The sequence below is a fragment of the Hypoxylon trugodes genome, assembly GCF_022578975.1.
Source record: "Hypoxylon trugodes strain CBS 135444 unplaced genomic scaffold F4822scaffold_4, whole genome shotgun sequence".
Classification (NCBI taxonomy): domain Eukaryota; kingdom Fungi; phylum Ascomycota; class Sordariomycetes; order Xylariales; family Hypoxylaceae; genus Hypoxylon; species Hypoxylon trugodes.
The window spans coordinates 1,722,490-1,739,263 of record NW_026250019.1 but is presented as its reverse complement, the minus strand read 5'-3'; the positions used below and the strand labels follow the sequence as shown (position 1 = coordinate 1,739,263).

Here is a 16,774-nt window from a genome sequence, read left to right as displayed (position 1 = left end):
AGTTAACCTCACCTACACATACCGAAATCAACATCACCCAGCAATACCTGAAGTCGCATTACAAAAAAAAAATAGGTGCAGCCTAGCGAACGGCGCAATTGAACATTTGCGTCCGTAAGTATATGTAAGTAATATTCAACTTTCGTGGGCATAATCGAAACAACCTTCCCCTCCTGGGAGTCCTAGGTATCTCCTAGGTAGATCAGCGGCGTTCTTACCTTCGGACCGCCTCTTTCCCTCCCCCCCAAAGCCTAAGGTTTCCTAGGGCGGACTCCTAAGGTTCTCACTACCTAAGGTGCCTTTTCTCATTAAACTCATTAATGCCGTCATCCCCTCACTACCCAGGTACACAGAAACCATTGAATCTTCCATTTCTACGACGGTCCCCTCCATCAACTTTTCACCTTTCATCTTCATTTTCACTTTCCACTATTCAATTTCATCAATTTTTGTTGGGCGCCATGCGTCATTTGTAATCTATGTACACTACTCCCTCCTTCGCCGACGACCTTTTTACGCTTTGCACCCTGGCGCCTCTTTGTGTTTAGACCAGCCCTTGATTGAGGCCACGATTGATACCTACCGGACCATTGAAGCTGACCGCCTAAATCCAGGTGGCCCTGTACTACACTCCCTCCGCAACTACAGTGCAGTAGGGTAGGGTACATACCGAACAACAAGCAACTATACCTATCGCCGATAAGCGATCTTGAACACCTGACACTTTAGTAATCTTGGGATTGTCCTAGCCTCCTAGGTATGTTGCTAGTATTATTCTAGCTCTAACTCTCTTTCTCCTACCCTCTTCCCACTATCTTGCTACACCTCCTTCATCCTACCCTCCCTACTATGGTGCCCTTGAGTTTGCACCACTTCCGATCATCAAACTCAACTTAATAGGGCACCTATGGTTATCATTGCCTTACCGCTTCATTGGCGGACACCCGATCCCTTCATTAATTTTTTTATCATCTCTCCCAACAAATCGTTAAACTATTGATACTGATATTGTTATCGTCCCCTAGTTTATCGGTCAAGATGGCATCGTCATCATCAGCCACGCCGGAGAGCCTTATTACTCTGAAGGTTAACTTCGATGGTGTAACTCGTCGATTTAAGCTACCCCTTAAGGATTTGGTTATTTCCACATTGGAAGACAAGGTGAGTTGCATCATTCTACAACCTTGTAGCATAGAATCCCCGACTCGTCGATCAATCCACCTTCAGTATGACGGACTATCGGTGCTAGTCCATCTTAAGTAAATAGTTACTAACATCGCATTGTTCGTTAGCTTCGTGCTTTCTTGCAGATCCCTTTTGGGACTTCTGCTATGTTCGAGCGTTATTCCGATTCGGCAGCCTCTTTCGTTGTCCTTGACCAGTCTAATGTCCCTGCGTACAAGCAACTTTACCGAGCTGCCAAAGCCAAGCAAAAGTTAAAGCTACGAATTACTACCCGGACTAGACCTGAACCCAAACCCGAATACAAGCCTGAACCTGAAGAAAATAAGGTTCCCAAGCCTGTAACTGTCGAAGATGAGGTTGAGGCTCAGTCAAAGGAGGTTTTTGAACCTACCGCTCGTGTTCCTTCGCCCGTTGCTATCCCGTCACCCCCTCTACCAATTTCGGAACCGGTCCCAGCGTCAGTTCATAGCGAGGATTCTGTTGGTGTGATAGACACCATTCCCGTGTCGGACATTCATTCGAACTTGCCCGATTTCATTAAGCTGTGGCGTACACATGGTATGCCCAGAATCCACCTTAGACGAGACGGTGAGGGTAACGAAGTAGTTGACCTGGTTGGCTCTCCATCTTCGAATGAGATGCCAGCATCAATCAACTCTGATGCACCAGAGTCGGCCGTTTCTCAAATAGTGGATCAGCTTCATGACACCATCAAGACGAGAACAGTACTAGAGCGATCTATCGCAGAGGCTCAAACCTTCAAGGATGAGATAGCGACCGTACTCAAGGAGAAGAAAGAAGCCGACATGGCCGAGGCCCTGGCTGTACCCAGCTGCCCTAAGCGACCATTTACTGTTTGCTGTAACAGTTGCGACCGAGCTGTGCCGGATGCTCATTTCCACTGCTCCATCTGTGATGATGGTGATTTTGATCTCTGCCAAGAGTGTGTTAATCAAGGCATTACTTGCTATGGCGATGGTCACTGGCTCATCAAGCGAACTATTAAGGACGGCGAGATCAACTATAGCACCACCTACGTCAATCCCAAACCTCCTCGACCTCAAGCCGCCAAGGAAGCTGTTAAGGAAGTGCCGGCTCCTACAGTAAGCCTTCCTATTAGACCCGCTGAGGGCTCAAATTGGGCAACAACTTGGGCACATTCTCACAACGATCGTACTTGCAACTCCTGTGTTCAGGATCTTCCCGGAGAGAATTTCCTTCACTGTACAACATGCGATGACTACGACCTCTGCAAGAGCTGTTTCGCGAAGGACAAACATGGCCACCATCCTGGACATGGATTTACCCCTGCTGTGAAGGGTACGACCTTCGATACGTCCGTTTCCTTGCGTTTGTCGCCTGGCCGAAACGCTAGCCACAATGCCATCTGCGATGGTTGTGACAAGTACGTGAGAGGTATTCGACACAAGTGCCTCGATTGCCCCGACTGGGACTATTGCTCGGAGTGTGTTCAAAATGCCAATTTCATTCATCCGGGTCATCGTTTCGTACCTATCCACGAGCCCTTAACTGATCGCCCGCCTCATCCTGCCTCCCGTATTACGCACTACGGCATCTGCTGTGATGGACCACTCTGTGTGGGAACCCGTGCAGGTTCGAAGTACATTGTCGGTATCCGATATAAGTGTGCTGTCTGCCACGACAAAGACTTCTGTGCCAACTGTGAGGCTAGCCCCTCTAACACGCACAACAAGACACACCCCTTGATCAAGTTCAAGACTCCGGTCCGCCACGTTAGTGTAACTACCACCGGCGAGCATGAGGATGGCCAGCGCCTCCCTACGATGGGTGACCGCGTCCCCCAGGTCTATCAGACCCGCTCAACAAGCACGGCCGTCTCAACCCATGAGAGTATCGCGGCCACACCAGTACAAACTGTAGTCGACGTGCAACCTACGGAGCAACAACCATCAGAACCCGAAAAGAAGGAAGATGAGGTAAAGACAGAAACTTCCGTAGATGCGGAGGTAGCAACCTTGGTTGAGAAGCAGCCGGAGCCGGAGCAAGAACCAGAGCCAAAGGCCGCTAACCTCGTCGCTATCTTCCTGCGTGACACCGTCGCTGACGGAACTGTTCTACCCCCGAACCACACCTTTGAACAAGAGTGGGTTCTCCGAAATGAGGGTTCAACTGCATGGCCAGCTGGCTGCTCAGTTAAATTTGTCGGCGGTGATTACATGGGAGCTGTTGATCCTACCCACCCTGCTGGTATTCACGAGTTAGTCTCGGCTTCCGAGTCAACGGTCTGTTACAATGCACTTAAGCCAGGCCAAGAATTCGCTTTTACTGTGTTGATGCGTACTCCCGACCGGGAAGGCAAGGTAATCTCATACTGGAGATTGACTACCCCTGAAGGAGACAAGTTTGGCCACAAGTTATGGTGCGACGTGAATGTTCAGGCCCCCGCTCCCAAGGCCGTTGCGGCGGATGTCCCGGCTCCCAATATGACCGAGAGCCAGATGATCATCCCCAAGTTGGAGCACGAGTCTCCATCTTCCAGCATGCATGAGATTGCTCAGTCTGAAGCTGAAGTAGAAACCGAGGTGGCCGAGACAGATAGCCTCACGCAATCTGCGCACGAGGAAGAGGAAGATGATTTTGAGGACTGCGGCGAGGATGAGGAATGGGCCGAATCGGACAGTGGGTTTATGACAGATGAGGAGTATGATATCCTCGACGCGTCCGATGAAGAATACCTATCGGAGCAGCGCAAGTCAGTATCTAAAAAGTAAAGTGCAGATAAAAGTGAAGCTGCGAGATAACCTGAGTCTGTCTTGGCCCTAGGAGTCCCAGGAGTCCTAGGAATCGGCATAGCAGGACAAGTTCGGGAACGGCTTGATGGATAGCAGGGGCGTTATTTTAGTGACAAATCGCTTTGCCTTTTACCTTCAATGGCGTCTCTTCGGAATGGAATTTACTCAACGGTGCCTTTATTTCATTTTTCTTTTCCGGCTACGGGGTTTTCATGACCTCTACGAAATACCACCCGCAACTCACTCATTAGTTAGAGAAATAGGAACAGATTGACATCCGTAGGGGCTGTAGGGTAATTTCTAGTAGCTTAATTTACACGATGTTTTTTTCTTACTAACATATGATATCGGCCGTATTTAAATATTTTAAATACATTGGTGTCGGTGGTGCTGGACCACTTGAGCGTTTAAAGGAGGAAGTGAATGCTTCCCCTTGGAAGGTACCTAAGCTACCTACCTAGGGTAGGTATGTACTGTAGGTATGTGCTGTAGCTAGGTGTCTTGATTACGACGACGTGAGTCGATTGACCCCACCTTCAGGTTATAGTAGCTGCATTTCTCTAAATTCAGCCGCGAAACACTAGAAGGGTCCCCCCACACGAGACCCGGATCCACTGATATTCAGGCCGTTTACAGGGGTTAGTTACAGGTGAGGATTAGCGCAAGAATTAGCTAAAATGTAGAATGTTACCAATGCTACCAATGTTACACAGATTCATTTTTTTGGTGCAAGTTGTCCTCTTAGAATGGCCTAATAGAGTGGATTAATAGCTGTCATTTTCGTTAACCTTAACTTTTTTACCAGTTACAACCTTTTTCTTCGACCAATTCGATTTTTCGATTTCGTTTTCGACTTCGACGTCTATTCGACCAATTCACCTCGAAAGGTCATTTTCGGAATTCGAATTAGAAAACCGATGCCGTTCTAGCGCTACCCCAGTCCAGACGTCTCGGCGAAGTGAAGCCTGCAGCGCGTTCGAGAAGTTCCGAATCGCACACGAGACCAACCTGGATAGAAAACACCGAGGTCCGCAGTCAAGATGAACGGTTATAACGAGAAAAGTCACTACGATGACGAGCCCGAACCTAGTAGTTTCGTAAAGGCTTTTGATGCTTTCCGTAAGTGCGCGCGCTTCACTATCTTATCCCTTGCTACTCTCAGTGAGAGAAGCTAGGGTCAAAAGTCCACAAGCTGACTGGTGATGTTCCTTCTACCTAGCGAAGTCGAAACCTCAATACGTAACGCGCACATCGGGCGGTGGAAAATGGACGGTCGTCATGTCGGTCGTATCCTTCATACTCCTATGGTCGGAACTTGCGCGGTGGTGGCGCGGCGAGGAAACGCATACGTTCGCGGTCGAGAAGGGTGTGGGACACAGTATGCAGATTAACCTGGATATTGTGGTTAAGATGAAGTGCAAGGATCTACACGTCAACGTACAAGACGCCGCCGGCGACCGCATTCTTGCTGCCTCGCGGTTGCAGGAAGATGCTACGAGTTGGGGCCAGTGGGTTGATGCGAAGGGTGTACATCGATTGGGTAGAGATAGCCAGGGACGTATACTTACAGGCGCTGGGTGGCACGAGGAAGGTTTTGGCGAGGAACACGTTCACGATATCATCGCGATGGGACGGAAGAAGGCGCGTTGGGGGAAGACGCCTAGGCTTTGGGGTGCTGAACCGGATAGTTGTCGTATTTATGGAAGCTTGGATTTGAATAAGGTCCAAGGTGATTTCCACATTACAGCGAGAGGACACGGATATGCGGAGATGGGGACGCATTTGGACCACGGTGGTTAGTATAATCCCCCTTTACCTCCCCTTCGGCGGTAGGTTTTGCAGAAGACTGATGCTAACTCAACCCATTGCAGCTTTCAACTTCTCGCACGTTATTTCGGAACTTTCGTTCGGACCGTACTACCCGTCTCTCGTGAACCCTCTCGACCGAACCATCAACTTCGCTGACGCCCACTTCTACAAATTCCAATATTTCATGTCGGTAGTACCCACGATATACAGTGTACAACGGGGATCATCATCAGCTTCAGCCGACCGCACCATCTTCACAAACCAGTACGCCGTAACAGAGCAAAGCAAAGAGGTTAACGAACGTTTTGTCCCTGGTCTGTTCTTCAAGTACGACATTGAGCCTATTATGCTACATGTCGAAGAACGCCGGGACGGGCTACTCTCTTTTGCTGTTAAGGTTGTGAATATCCTAAGTGGTGTCCTAGTCGCCTGCCATTGGGGCTTCACTATGAGTGAATGGCTTAGGGAGGTTATTGGTCGTCGTCGTAGGAAGCAGAGTGAGGGTGTTATTGGTGCGAAGGGTGATTATGACGAGTAAAAGAACGCCATCACGACTGTGTAGTGTGTACTACTAGCCCGGACGAGGATTGGAAGCCGGGTACTGGATGGGCGAAATCAAAAGTGGGCGACAACGATGGAATGGAAGACGATTGATCTGGTTTCGGCATCCTATCTGGGTACATCTTTTTGTAGAACCTTCACGGAGTTAAAGGAACAGGGGTAAAGGAGAGTTCGGTATATAGCGTCAACACGAAAACGCCTGCAATGATTGATTTCGACGAATTTGTGTCTCTTAACCTTTGAATATGTCTTCCCCTCCTTTACTATTCACATGTTAAGTTTAGGAGCGTTAGGTAGTATGGATTCAAGGCCCTTTATAAATGACATCCGGCCAGCAAGGTCCTCAGATGGAACATAACAAAAATATACGAGTTATTCATCGTGATATATCAAGTTTAGTATGTTGATAAATCAAAAGGTATATATTTATATAGATCAGATACGAACTAGATCGCAGATGTCACATAAACACCACTCTTCCAAATTTAAATATTTCCGTTCCAATTCCCATTCCGACTCCTAGAAAAATGTAACCCCTTAAACCCCCTATTTAATGCGTCGTATCCATATTTGAAACGAACGAACCTCTAGAAGAGGTGATTTGTAGCCTTGGACCTTCAAGTTGGTCTTTTGTCAATGCTGTATAATCTATATAAGCAACAACTCCCTGGTAACCAGAGACGGTTTTCAACACACCCGCAATGCAGACTGTAAGACCTAGGCCAGTGAATTCATTCATCATTGCAATAACAGAGCATCCTCATCGAGCCGACCGAACAAGTTTTCGATCTCCTTCTCTACGACCTTCAACTCCTTCGCCAACTGGCCGGTAACCAGGGCGTATGCGTATAAAAGTGCATAGTCCGGTTCCTCCACGGCGACGTCGGTTGGTTTTGAAGTTTTGGGTTTGTTACTATCCTCCTCGGCATTTGGATCTGTACTTGCGTCTCCATTTGAGGTAGGAGTGGCGGGAGCTTTGCCAGTGTCTTCCGTGACGTGATGATTGCCACTGTACTCTTTCCTGAAACGAAAGATCTTACCGAGCAGCTTATCCCGAATGACCATAACACTCGGAATAGCGTCTGTAAGTGGGTATTCAAGCATCATACTTGAAGCGAGTACCTGAAACACGTGACAAATACGAGCGCATAGCTGCGCGCGCTCTTCAGCTGTGTAATATAGCAGCGCCTTCTCGCCAGCGCTTAGCCGGCCGTGCTTCTGCGTCACAAGACTCATAGCATGGAACGCATCAAGTGCGCGTTGCGTCGATGCCATGACGCGACCATACTCCTGGAAGGGGAACGGTCCACGGAGCTCGTATTCATTATTCGCGGACACACGGAGTGTCTGCAGTTGCGATGCGTATCTTTGCATCGCAGCTTGTTCGCCCATTTTCATATAACTAGTAGCGGCGGTATCGTTGCGAAGAAGAATGGCTAATGGACCTCGCTTCCAAATAAGACCCATCTGCAGGTACAAAACAGCCAGACCTTCCTTGAATTTCTGACGTGCAGGCATAGGCCAGATTAGTCGACAGATTATGAGACCCCAGACAATACCCACAGACACAGCAACGACTCTGTGGTAGGCAATAGAACCGATGATGGGATGAATACCGCCCTCGTCATCATCGTCGTCGTCGACTTCTTGCGTGAGCGAATACGCGTATAATGAAGACACGTTGTAGCTTAGCAATATGAAGCGACCAAATGGCGCATTACCGCGATCCACCATTATGTAGAACGCGCCAAACGAGACGAGCCATCCTAAAAAGGCGAGTGCGACGGCATTTCCATTAGAAATCCACCAGTTGACCAAGACAAAAGCAGCTCCCACAATAGTTCCTGTGAAACGAGACCATCCGGTGGTATTTGAGGCGCCTATCGTCATCGAACACACAATCATGAAAGACAGAAGACCCCATTCTCCACGCCAGTGTGTGTATATGGGCCGTGTTTGAGGAATGAAGGCGAACATAGCGTACAAAGTAGCACCAATGCCAACTTTGAGACCAAACCGGACTGCATCACGTTAGAAATTGTTTTAGACCCCCCCAAGGTTGCGGTAACAAAAATAAAAACTCACTGTCATTTCTTGCGAGAAACCTGAAAACCTTTAAAAGACTCCGAGAGCAAAATCGGACGAAATGATCCCATATACCTTCGCCTTGTGGTGCCTGGTCCCAACTGAAAATGCCACGCCGGTTCTTTATAGAATCAGGAATACCCTGAGGTAACTTGGACTGTCTTAGTCGACGAACAGGTTTGATTAGAGATAGTTGCTCCTCGATATCGTCTTTCTTCTTTTTCGACGGGAATTTGATGTGCCGCCAGAAGAGCAACCATTTCCAGGTCCTCTTATTTTGTTCTACAGTATCTCTTAAGTCGTCCAGCGTATCGAGATAAATCTGCATTTCATCCGCAAAACTAAGCAGACTAAATGTGAAATGTCCGCAAGCTGCTGCGACTTCTTCGAAGTCAGCTTGGACTGACTCGGACCTAGTTCTACCTAGCTCAATCGTCTTGTAAATTTCTTCCAGAGCAGCTCCCCTTGCCTGGTTGTATAAACTTATTGCATCCCCAAGACTCTGCTTGAACTGCTCATTAATATTGATCGGCGAGCCTGGAACACCAAACGGCGGTTCTTTAAGCATCTCAGCCATAGTGTGGACAAGAGATTTCATAGACGGGCCAAGACGAGCGATAAACAATTCGAATATATCCGAAGGCGTCCTCAGCGATGAACTAGACGGCGTAAACATGGCGAACGGGTTTTCCTGAGAAGCTTGTGAAGGTGGAGGGTTATCCTCCCGGTCGCTTCGTTCATCGGGAGCCTCATCGATAGGACCAAGAGTGCCAACCCTATTACTACCACTCTTAAGAGTCGCCGATAAAGCTCGACCGAACGTAGGAGAGAAAACATTCGTGGTAGGAGAAACGGCTGAATGGGAAGATGGAGGACCATTAGACACTTCTTTGAGAAGTTCAAATTGGGTATTAGCCGCACTTCTCAATCCACCAAGCGACTGGGCCAAATTCTCCATCGACTTTACTACTGCTTTGTCATGTCTGTAGACCCGCTCCTGTCCCAAGAAATAATATTCATATTTCGATTCTCGCGCGTTCTTGTTCATTTGGGTTAAATTCGAAGCGTATGTAGAGGAAGCTTTCGTAAAAGAGCTTGAGGTGAAATCTTCTTCGGCACCACTCAAGAATCCGCTCGCGATCATAGACAACATCTCACCGAGGGAAGTAGACGCATTCCGCATAGACTTTCGCAATGCTAGTCGCGCGGAAACTGGCCATATGAGCAGATTGACCAACATTGATATCGTCGTAGCCATCATTAGGATCTTGAGCGACATTATAATCTTCTGGTTCGTGAAGACACCGGTGTGAACTGAGTTTTCCTTTGTCACGATGGTGATGATACCAATGGATGCTATACTGGCACCAACGCTGACAAGAGGATTATTGAGCTTCTGTTTAACCCATCCGACAAAACCCAAACCGCCACCAATGAATATCAGGAGAACGAGAGCATATGAAAACTCAACCATGTCCAACACCGAGCCAAAGAGAACCGACGTCGCCATCGATAGCGTTCCGATGAGCATGGCGTAGCAAACGGCGATGATCGCGATAGCAACGGCCTCTATCTGCGAACCTGCCGACCGAGCAGGATGAAAATAGACGGATATTGTGGCCACAATATGTTTCCCGTCCATTGGCCCTAGCCAACTAGCAGCAGGGTGCCAAAATGTGCCCATGCTAGCTATTAGGTATGCGATGGAACACTTGATTGTGCCTCGACCTTTGGGCGAATTTACCCATGCCCATAACTTGTTCGCCGCCACCTGAGTATTAAGTAACATGTTCCATGCCTTCTCCTTCACCGAAGTACCCTCGCCGAGGGCGCGTATGTTGTCGTCATCGCCGGGACCGTCGAGGCTCGGGTATCGCAAGGTAAATTGTCGACGAGTTCGCTCGCCGGTGCCCGGAACGACCCAGGTGCCATTTCGTAGCTTCTGTCGAGGGCGACGCGGCATCACGTCAGTATGTAGGTAACCATCAAGGCCGCCGGGGAATGCATAGAATATGTCGGGAGTAGAGTCGTACACATACAAAGGTGAATGTTCTATAGAGGGACCCGCAAGACCCAGACAAAGAAAAGAGCAAGAAGAAAAGAAACAGACGAAAATTGAACACAATTCGCAAAAAGGGAATTTTAGGTAACTCACGGTCCTAACAGGTACCCTAGCCGGCCGTGGCAACCTTGAAGTCCCACCGGCTGCTGTGTTACTAGTCGTGCTATCGCTGGTCATAGCTCGATAGTCGATGCTGGTGGCCCTCTTCTGCTGTCTCTGTTTCCGACCCGCCCGGTGATCCTAGAACCCTTGCGACATGGTAAACAGGTAAACGAGATGAGTGGCCCAGTCCGTATGTACAATTACACCAGAGTGACTAAGTCTGAGGTAAGGGAGATATTATATCCAAGGGCAAAAAAAATGATTGTCAGCGTTGACTTGTAGGTACGAGTGGCCACGCGCTGGTAAAGTATTATGTACGAACGCGAAAATCTAAGTCAAGTCACCCGACGATGTTGGAGTTAGTTGATCAAGTGCGCATCTAGCCTGCTGAAGCGGTGGGGGTCCTACCAGGCAAGCTCCGCTAAGCAGACCACAATAAAACGGAAGGGAAAGTCAAATAAGGCGCTAAGTTAAATAATAAGCCAATAACAGCTCACTTCTTGACCAAATGCGTCATCCCACAGGGGAATAAACGGCAGGGGCTTCCCAATTCCTCTTCCTTTCGGGCATTTCCCGCCTACTAACTCCGACGTACCTAGGTACATTCTTTCATTCTTTAGGTACACCTACCGAATCGTAAACTTTGTAAATTCGGATTGGTCAGAGATTCAATACTACCTACTACACCAGCTACATACACCAAGAGTCACATTACGCGAATACTAAATACAACCCCTATTAAAGCTTCTAGAACTTATGCCCAAGGAGCCTAATCAACTGCTATACAATACTTTGCTTTTCGCTCTCGAATCTTGACCTATCGTCCTTATCCCTCGTGCAGATTATCTGGCAAACGACTGAAACCCCTCCATTTCCACGTGCTATCTACGAACTTATCTACCTAACTCGATACATATCCTTCCTATAGGAGAACGAATAACAAAAAGGGGAGAGAAGTTAGAGGAAGGGATATCATTCTAAATCGAAGAAAACAATGGCCAACCTCCCCTCCCAACACCCAACCCTATCACTACACCTATCCGACCGCGCCCTAACCCCCCTCATCACCTCGGCCCGTACCCGCCCACACCTTGAATCCCTAACCTCTTTATCCCACGGCGCTCTCAGCGCCCACGAATCCGCCCTACGTCTCGGCCTCGGCGCACCGCAGCGCGTCATGGTCGAGCACTCCGGTTCCGGACCGGTTCTACTACAATCATTTATGCGCGCCGGTCCCAGCTCCACAACCACCAACACCGCGACCGCCACAGCGAACCCATCCTCATCCTCTTCTACCGCAGCCGCCGTAGCCCCCAACGGCCAACCAACAAATCTAGAAGACAACGACGACGACGAACCTATATCCCCTCTCGAAGTAAGCGCCGTAGAACGGCGACTCCAACAACTCCAACTCCAAGGCAGCAGCAGCATAATCGACGAGCCCACCATAGCAGAAGAGGAAGAAGACGTCAACGCCCCACCCATGCTCATCGGCATCGTAGTCGCGCCCAACGCCGACGAAGCCCGAGACGCACGGCGCGCAGCCGCTAGGTTGGAGCGAGTAGGACGGGAGATACAGACACGATGGGCGGAAGCGCAAATAGCGCAAGATGGCTCGGGAAGTGGTACGGCTGTAGGCGATACCGGCGACTGAAAGAAGGGGAGATGTGGGAATCTCCAATATGAAATATACAAACGACGGGGAAACATATAATGGCCAAACTCCCCGGTCGCCCTGAAGAAGACCGGTTCCTTCAGAAGTCTACCACTTCGACTCGCCCAACAACAGCAGCCTAGGATAGTCTAGGGGAGTTTGGTGTCACAAAGAATTAGACCTAGTTGGAATACCAGCTATGCAAGAGGATACATATAGACAGTCCATTTAGAGCCACACTACGCGTCCGGACGAAATATACTTGGACGGAGGAATATCAACATCGGATGGATACGATACTATACTGGCTTCTATGAAACCGCATTAAATGCTAATAGCGTAAACTCGCCTAGATTATATGGGTGTTTCACTTTGGCACATCACAGAAGCAGATATATAAAGATTCATACACTAATAGTGTTTGCATTTAATTGGGAATATGTTTTAAAAATGTGCTTGATGCCAAATTTGTCTCGTGCTGTATCTTATCTCGGACTATTTTGGCCCGCACGTCTATAAATCCGAGAACACCATCTGATACATTGCGCCAGCTGATTTAATTATACCAAGACTCATCATCCGCCACACCAATTTTTTTGTTTAAATAAGCTGCTGGAACGCACGGTTGATAGGCGAACGGATGTTAGGGACACCCTTCCAGAATTCAACAGTTGCCACAGCCCTCTTCGAAACGCCCTCAGGAGTAAACTCGAATTTCTGTTATACTTATTAGTATGCATGTAACACAGCATTTTCAAACAAGGTGCTTAGAAGAAACTTGCCTTGTAGACGTCCTTGTAGGCACCGGAGGCACCAAATCTGTTGAGACCAAATTGCTCGTGGGTATATCTCTCCCAACCCATTGTGCTCATGACCTCAACAGACAACGACGGGATACCGTCGGGAAGAACGCTGAGTCTGTACTCCTTGGTTTGAGAGTCGAAGACCTCGAAGCAGGGTATCGAGACAATACGGGCCTTAAGGCCGTGCTTCTCTTGGAGGTACTTGGCGGCGTCAACGCAAATGCAGACTTCCGAACCAGTTGAGACAAGGGTGATATCGGCACCCTCAACCTCGTGTAAGACATATCCACCCTTGATCGCCTTCTCGATGGTTGAGCCCTCAAGCTGGGGCAGGTTTTGTCGCGATAAAGCGATGATGCTAGGAGTGTGCTTGGAGGTTAGGGCAACGTAGTAGGCGCTGCTAGTCTCGTTACCATCAGCCGGTCGCCAAACCATCATGTTGGGCAGAGCACGGAAGTGGGCGAGTGTTTCGATCGGCTGGTGTGTAGGACCATCCTCACCGAGACCGATGGAGTCGTGAGTGGCAACCCAGATCGTACGGACCTGGGATAGAGACGATAGACGGACGGCGCCAGCAGCGTACGAGACGAAGTTTAGAAAAGTACCTGAGTAGGGGATAAGGGTACCGTAAGCGGCGATACCGTTCATGATAGCGCCCATACCATGCTCACGGACACCGTATCGGATGTATCGACCGGCGTAGTCACCAAGACCAGTCGACGGGGGCTGGAAGTCGGTAGCACCCTTCCATCGAGTCAGGTTAGATCCTGTCAAATCAGCAGAACCACCGATAAGCTCGGGGACAATAGCCTCAACCTTAGAAAGGACGATCTCGGAGAGCTTTCGAGACGCAACAGCGGCGTCCTTGGGAGTGTAGACGGGGAGGCTCTTCTCCCAACCCTCAGGAAGCTTTCCTTCTAGCCGGCGAACAAGGTCATCGTGCTCAGCCTTGTACTTAGTAGCGTAGCTTGCGAAAAGCTTGTTCCACTCTGCCTCAAGGGCGGCACCCTCAGCAGCCTTCTTTCCATATTGGTCGTAGACATCTTGTGGGACGATGAAGCTCTGTTCGGGGTTGAAGCCAAATTTCTGCTTAACCTGCTTAATATCGTCGGCCTTTAGCGGAGAACCGTGTACTCCGTGAGTACCCTGCTGTAAAGAACCGAAACCAATGGTGGTCTTGAGCTTAATTAGCGAGGGTTTGTTCTTAACATCCTTGCACTTCTGTATGGCCTTCTCAATTCCCTCGAGGTCGTGGTCACCATCATCGACAATCTCGACGTGCCAGCCATAAGACTCGTATCGCTTAACGACGTCTTCGGTGAAAGCGCATGCAGTGTCACCGTCAATGGTGATCTGGTTGTCGTCCCAGACGGCAATGAGGTTACCTAATTGCAGGTGACCAGCCAAGGAGCTTGCCTCGCTAGAAACACCCTCCATCAAGCAACCATCACCTAAGAAGGCATAGGTGTAGTTGTCAACAAGGGGGAATCCATCCTTGTTGAATGTGGCGGCTGTTTGGGCTTGAGCAATAGCAAGACCAACAGCGTTGGAGATACCTTGTCCGAGAGGACCAGTGGTAACCTCAACACCGGGGGTGTCGTGGGCCTCGGGATGTCCGGGGGTGATGCTGTCGACTTTCTAGAGTAATTGTAAGCTTTAATAGTAATATAAGGAATTGAAGGGAGTAGGACTCACTCGGAAACCCTTGATGTCGTCTAAAGTTAGGGCGTATCCAAAAAGGTGGAGGAGGGCATATTGGAGCATGCATCCGTGTCCGTTACTAAATTATATCGTCGTTAGAATTGGGAGAGAATTAAATAAGGGACCAATTGGACTTACGAGAGAACGAATCGGTCACGGTTCAACCACTTGGGGTTCTTGGGGTTGAACTTCATGAACTTGTTGAATAAGACGTGAGCCACCGGTGCCATACCCCTGTACAAATTGGTGTCAATAGTCTTTTCCCCATATATAATTACGACTTTTTCTATATGTAAATCATCTTGTTACTCACATAGGCGCGCCAGGGTGGCCCGAGTTGGAGGCGAATGTGGCATCGACCTAGAAAGTAAGCAATTGTTAGTAATGACTCCATATTGTTGAGGGGATTTCTCGTGATGCGGTCAAAAAAAGTAGGGGGGCCGTTTGAGCTACAATGAGCTCACGATGGAGGGATGGAGGGGCAGAGCGGGGGCGGGGTTAAGTGAAAGGAGTCGTCATCCATACCGCGAGAAGGCGGATCGTGTTAATGGCAAGCCAATCTTTGTCGGTATATCCCATGATTGCGGTTCTGTCAAAAGAATGCCTTGGGAAATAATCAGTAAAGAGAGTGGAATGGGAAATGAGAAAAAGTTGATTGAGGGGAGGAAGAGGATTGAAAAGAAGAAGTGGGAAGGTGGTTAAAATGTTTTGGTTGCTTCCATGCTGCACGCTGGAGGACCGGCAACGGGCCTCGATGGGTCTTACCTTCTTTAGTTTCTTAGTTTCTTAGTACGTATGTACGTGTGTATGTAAGTACCTTAGTTTTCTTAGTACTATACATGTAGGCGGTAGACTAAGGTTGGCGGAGGGGTTCTGACACGATAAGTGTATGGATCAAGCACGTCGCTTCCTTAAGTTCCTTGACTTTCTTGAGGCAACTTAAGATGATCAAGTGGGGTGACAATTGTAACCAATGGCGTGGAGCTGAATAAGGACCAGGAAGGACCAGGGACCCATTTACCAGGTGCCTTTCAGTACTAGAGCGGCATTATTTCATCATCTCGTCCCTTATCAAAAACCCTCAATTCAAACTAAGCTTGGCGCAGCTCCAGTTATTTCTTCCCCCAAAACACTCAACATGTATTTTCTCTACAGCTACGGGATACCTATTACAGGCACGCCTCTTCCTATTAAAAATCTCTTCTCAAACAAATTTGCCACTGTCGTTTGCCTTGAAGTATCGTGACACGACAGCCTATCCGACACTTACATCACCATTTTCACATACTAACATTCAATGCCCCCATTCAACGCTTTGCCCTTAATACTTAGGTAGGATTAAGAAGACATGCATCGTAAAGTCATACACATGTATATAAAAACACCTATTGTATACCACTGTACATTATAGTGTTTCAATTTTTCACCTACATGTGACGTGCCTATTCTTACTACGCAAGCAAAACAGGCAGTCTATCCGAACTCGTCTAGTCAGGATATAGCAAATTCATCTTACTCAACAATAACGATGCTCTGATTTTCGTTTTGCCCATCCTGCAGCCCTGCGAAACACATTCGTCAAAGCTGATTTGCCTGATAGGTCCGGAAAAAGACGCAATAGTGTTGGTATGCTAATATTAGGGCCAGTGCCTGGACCTCCAGCTGGTGTAACTACCCAGGAGATTGGCACTATAGTCGCTATTGTATATGGGGACCTTCTAAGTCTATTAAATTGACATGGTTATCCATCTCTAGTTTGATTTACCTTCCCCATGCCGTATTACACCAGTGGGGGGTGCCCATGGGTATCTTTCCATGTAATACGATAGTATAGGAGCCTCGTTATACACCTCGCTCCGTATCGGACCTCTCACCTATATACCTAGGTACCTGCCTACATAATCGTATGTCAGCGTTTCTCAATGAAAGCTCCTCGGCCAGCTGTCTCGGTGTTAAGCAGTGTGGTACAGGATTAACCGGAACATTGCGCCATATCGGGTCACGAACATACTTGGCCAGCCTATCGAACAACGTGAGC

General features: G+C 48.5%; 5 protein-coding genes across 5 annotated transcripts; 3 read left to right on the top strand and 2 right to left on the bottom strand.

Annotated features, from left to right (window-relative positions):
• The first annotated feature begins 796 nt into the window (after positions 1–796).
• F4822DRAFT_399540 (uncharacterized protein) lies at positions 797–4,297 on the top strand. The gene is made up of 2 exons (XM_051457781.1): positions 797–1,161; positions 1,293–4,297. Exons 1-2 carry the CDS (start codon positions 1,039–1,041, stop codon positions 3,936–3,938), a joined length of 2,769 nt encoding a protein of 922 aa, XP_051315519.1. The 5' UTR covers positions 797–1,038; the 3' UTR covers positions 3,939–4,297.
• A 370-nt stretch (positions 4,298–4,667) lies between these two features.
• On the top strand, positions 4,668–6,806 carry F4822DRAFT_399537 (DUF1692-domain-containing protein). Its single transcript, XM_051457780.1, has 3 exons — positions 4,668–5,078; positions 5,179–5,754; positions 5,831–6,806. Exons 1-3 carry the CDS (start codon positions 5,000–5,002, stop codon positions 6,304–6,306), a joined length of 1,131 nt encoding a protein of 376 aa, XP_051315518.1. The 5' UTR covers positions 4,668–4,999; the 3' UTR covers positions 6,307–6,806.
• Positions 6,731–10,959, bottom strand: F4822DRAFT_399534 (Fusaric acid resistance protein-like-domain-containing protein). The gene is made up of 3 exons (XM_051457779.1): positions 10,570–10,959; positions 8,415–10,356; positions 6,731–8,350 (listed from the first exon to the last, which is right to left on the bottom strand). Exons 1-3 carry the CDS (start codon positions 10,651–10,653, stop codon positions 7,068–7,070), a joined length of 3,309 nt encoding a protein of 1,102 aa, XP_051315517.1. The 5' UTR covers positions 10,654–10,959; the 3' UTR covers positions 6,731–7,067.
• Positions 10,960–11,572: 613 nt separating this feature from the next.
• Positions 11,573–12,232, top strand: F4822DRAFT_428083 (uncharacterized protein; the record flags this gene model as incomplete). Its single annotated transcript, XM_051460849.1, has 1 exon — positions 11,573–12,232. One exon carries the CDS (start codon positions 11,573–11,575, stop codon positions 12,230–12,232), a length of 660 nt encoding a protein of 219 aa, XP_051315516.1.
• Positions 12,233–12,635: 403 nt separating this feature from the next.
• On the bottom strand, positions 12,636–15,498 carry F4822DRAFT_399532 (transketolase). The gene is made up of 6 exons (XM_051457778.1): positions 15,262–15,498; positions 15,050–15,096; positions 14,875–14,970; positions 14,731–14,815; positions 13,015–14,673; positions 12,636–12,949 (listed from the first exon to the last, which is right to left on the bottom strand). The coding sequence occupies exons 1-6, from the start codon at positions 15,313–15,315 to the stop codon at positions 12,833–12,835; spliced, it is 2,058 nt and encodes a 685-aa protein (XP_051315515.1). The 5' UTR covers positions 15,316–15,498; the 3' UTR covers positions 12,636–12,832.
• Positions 15,499–16,774: the final 1,276 nt, after the last annotated feature.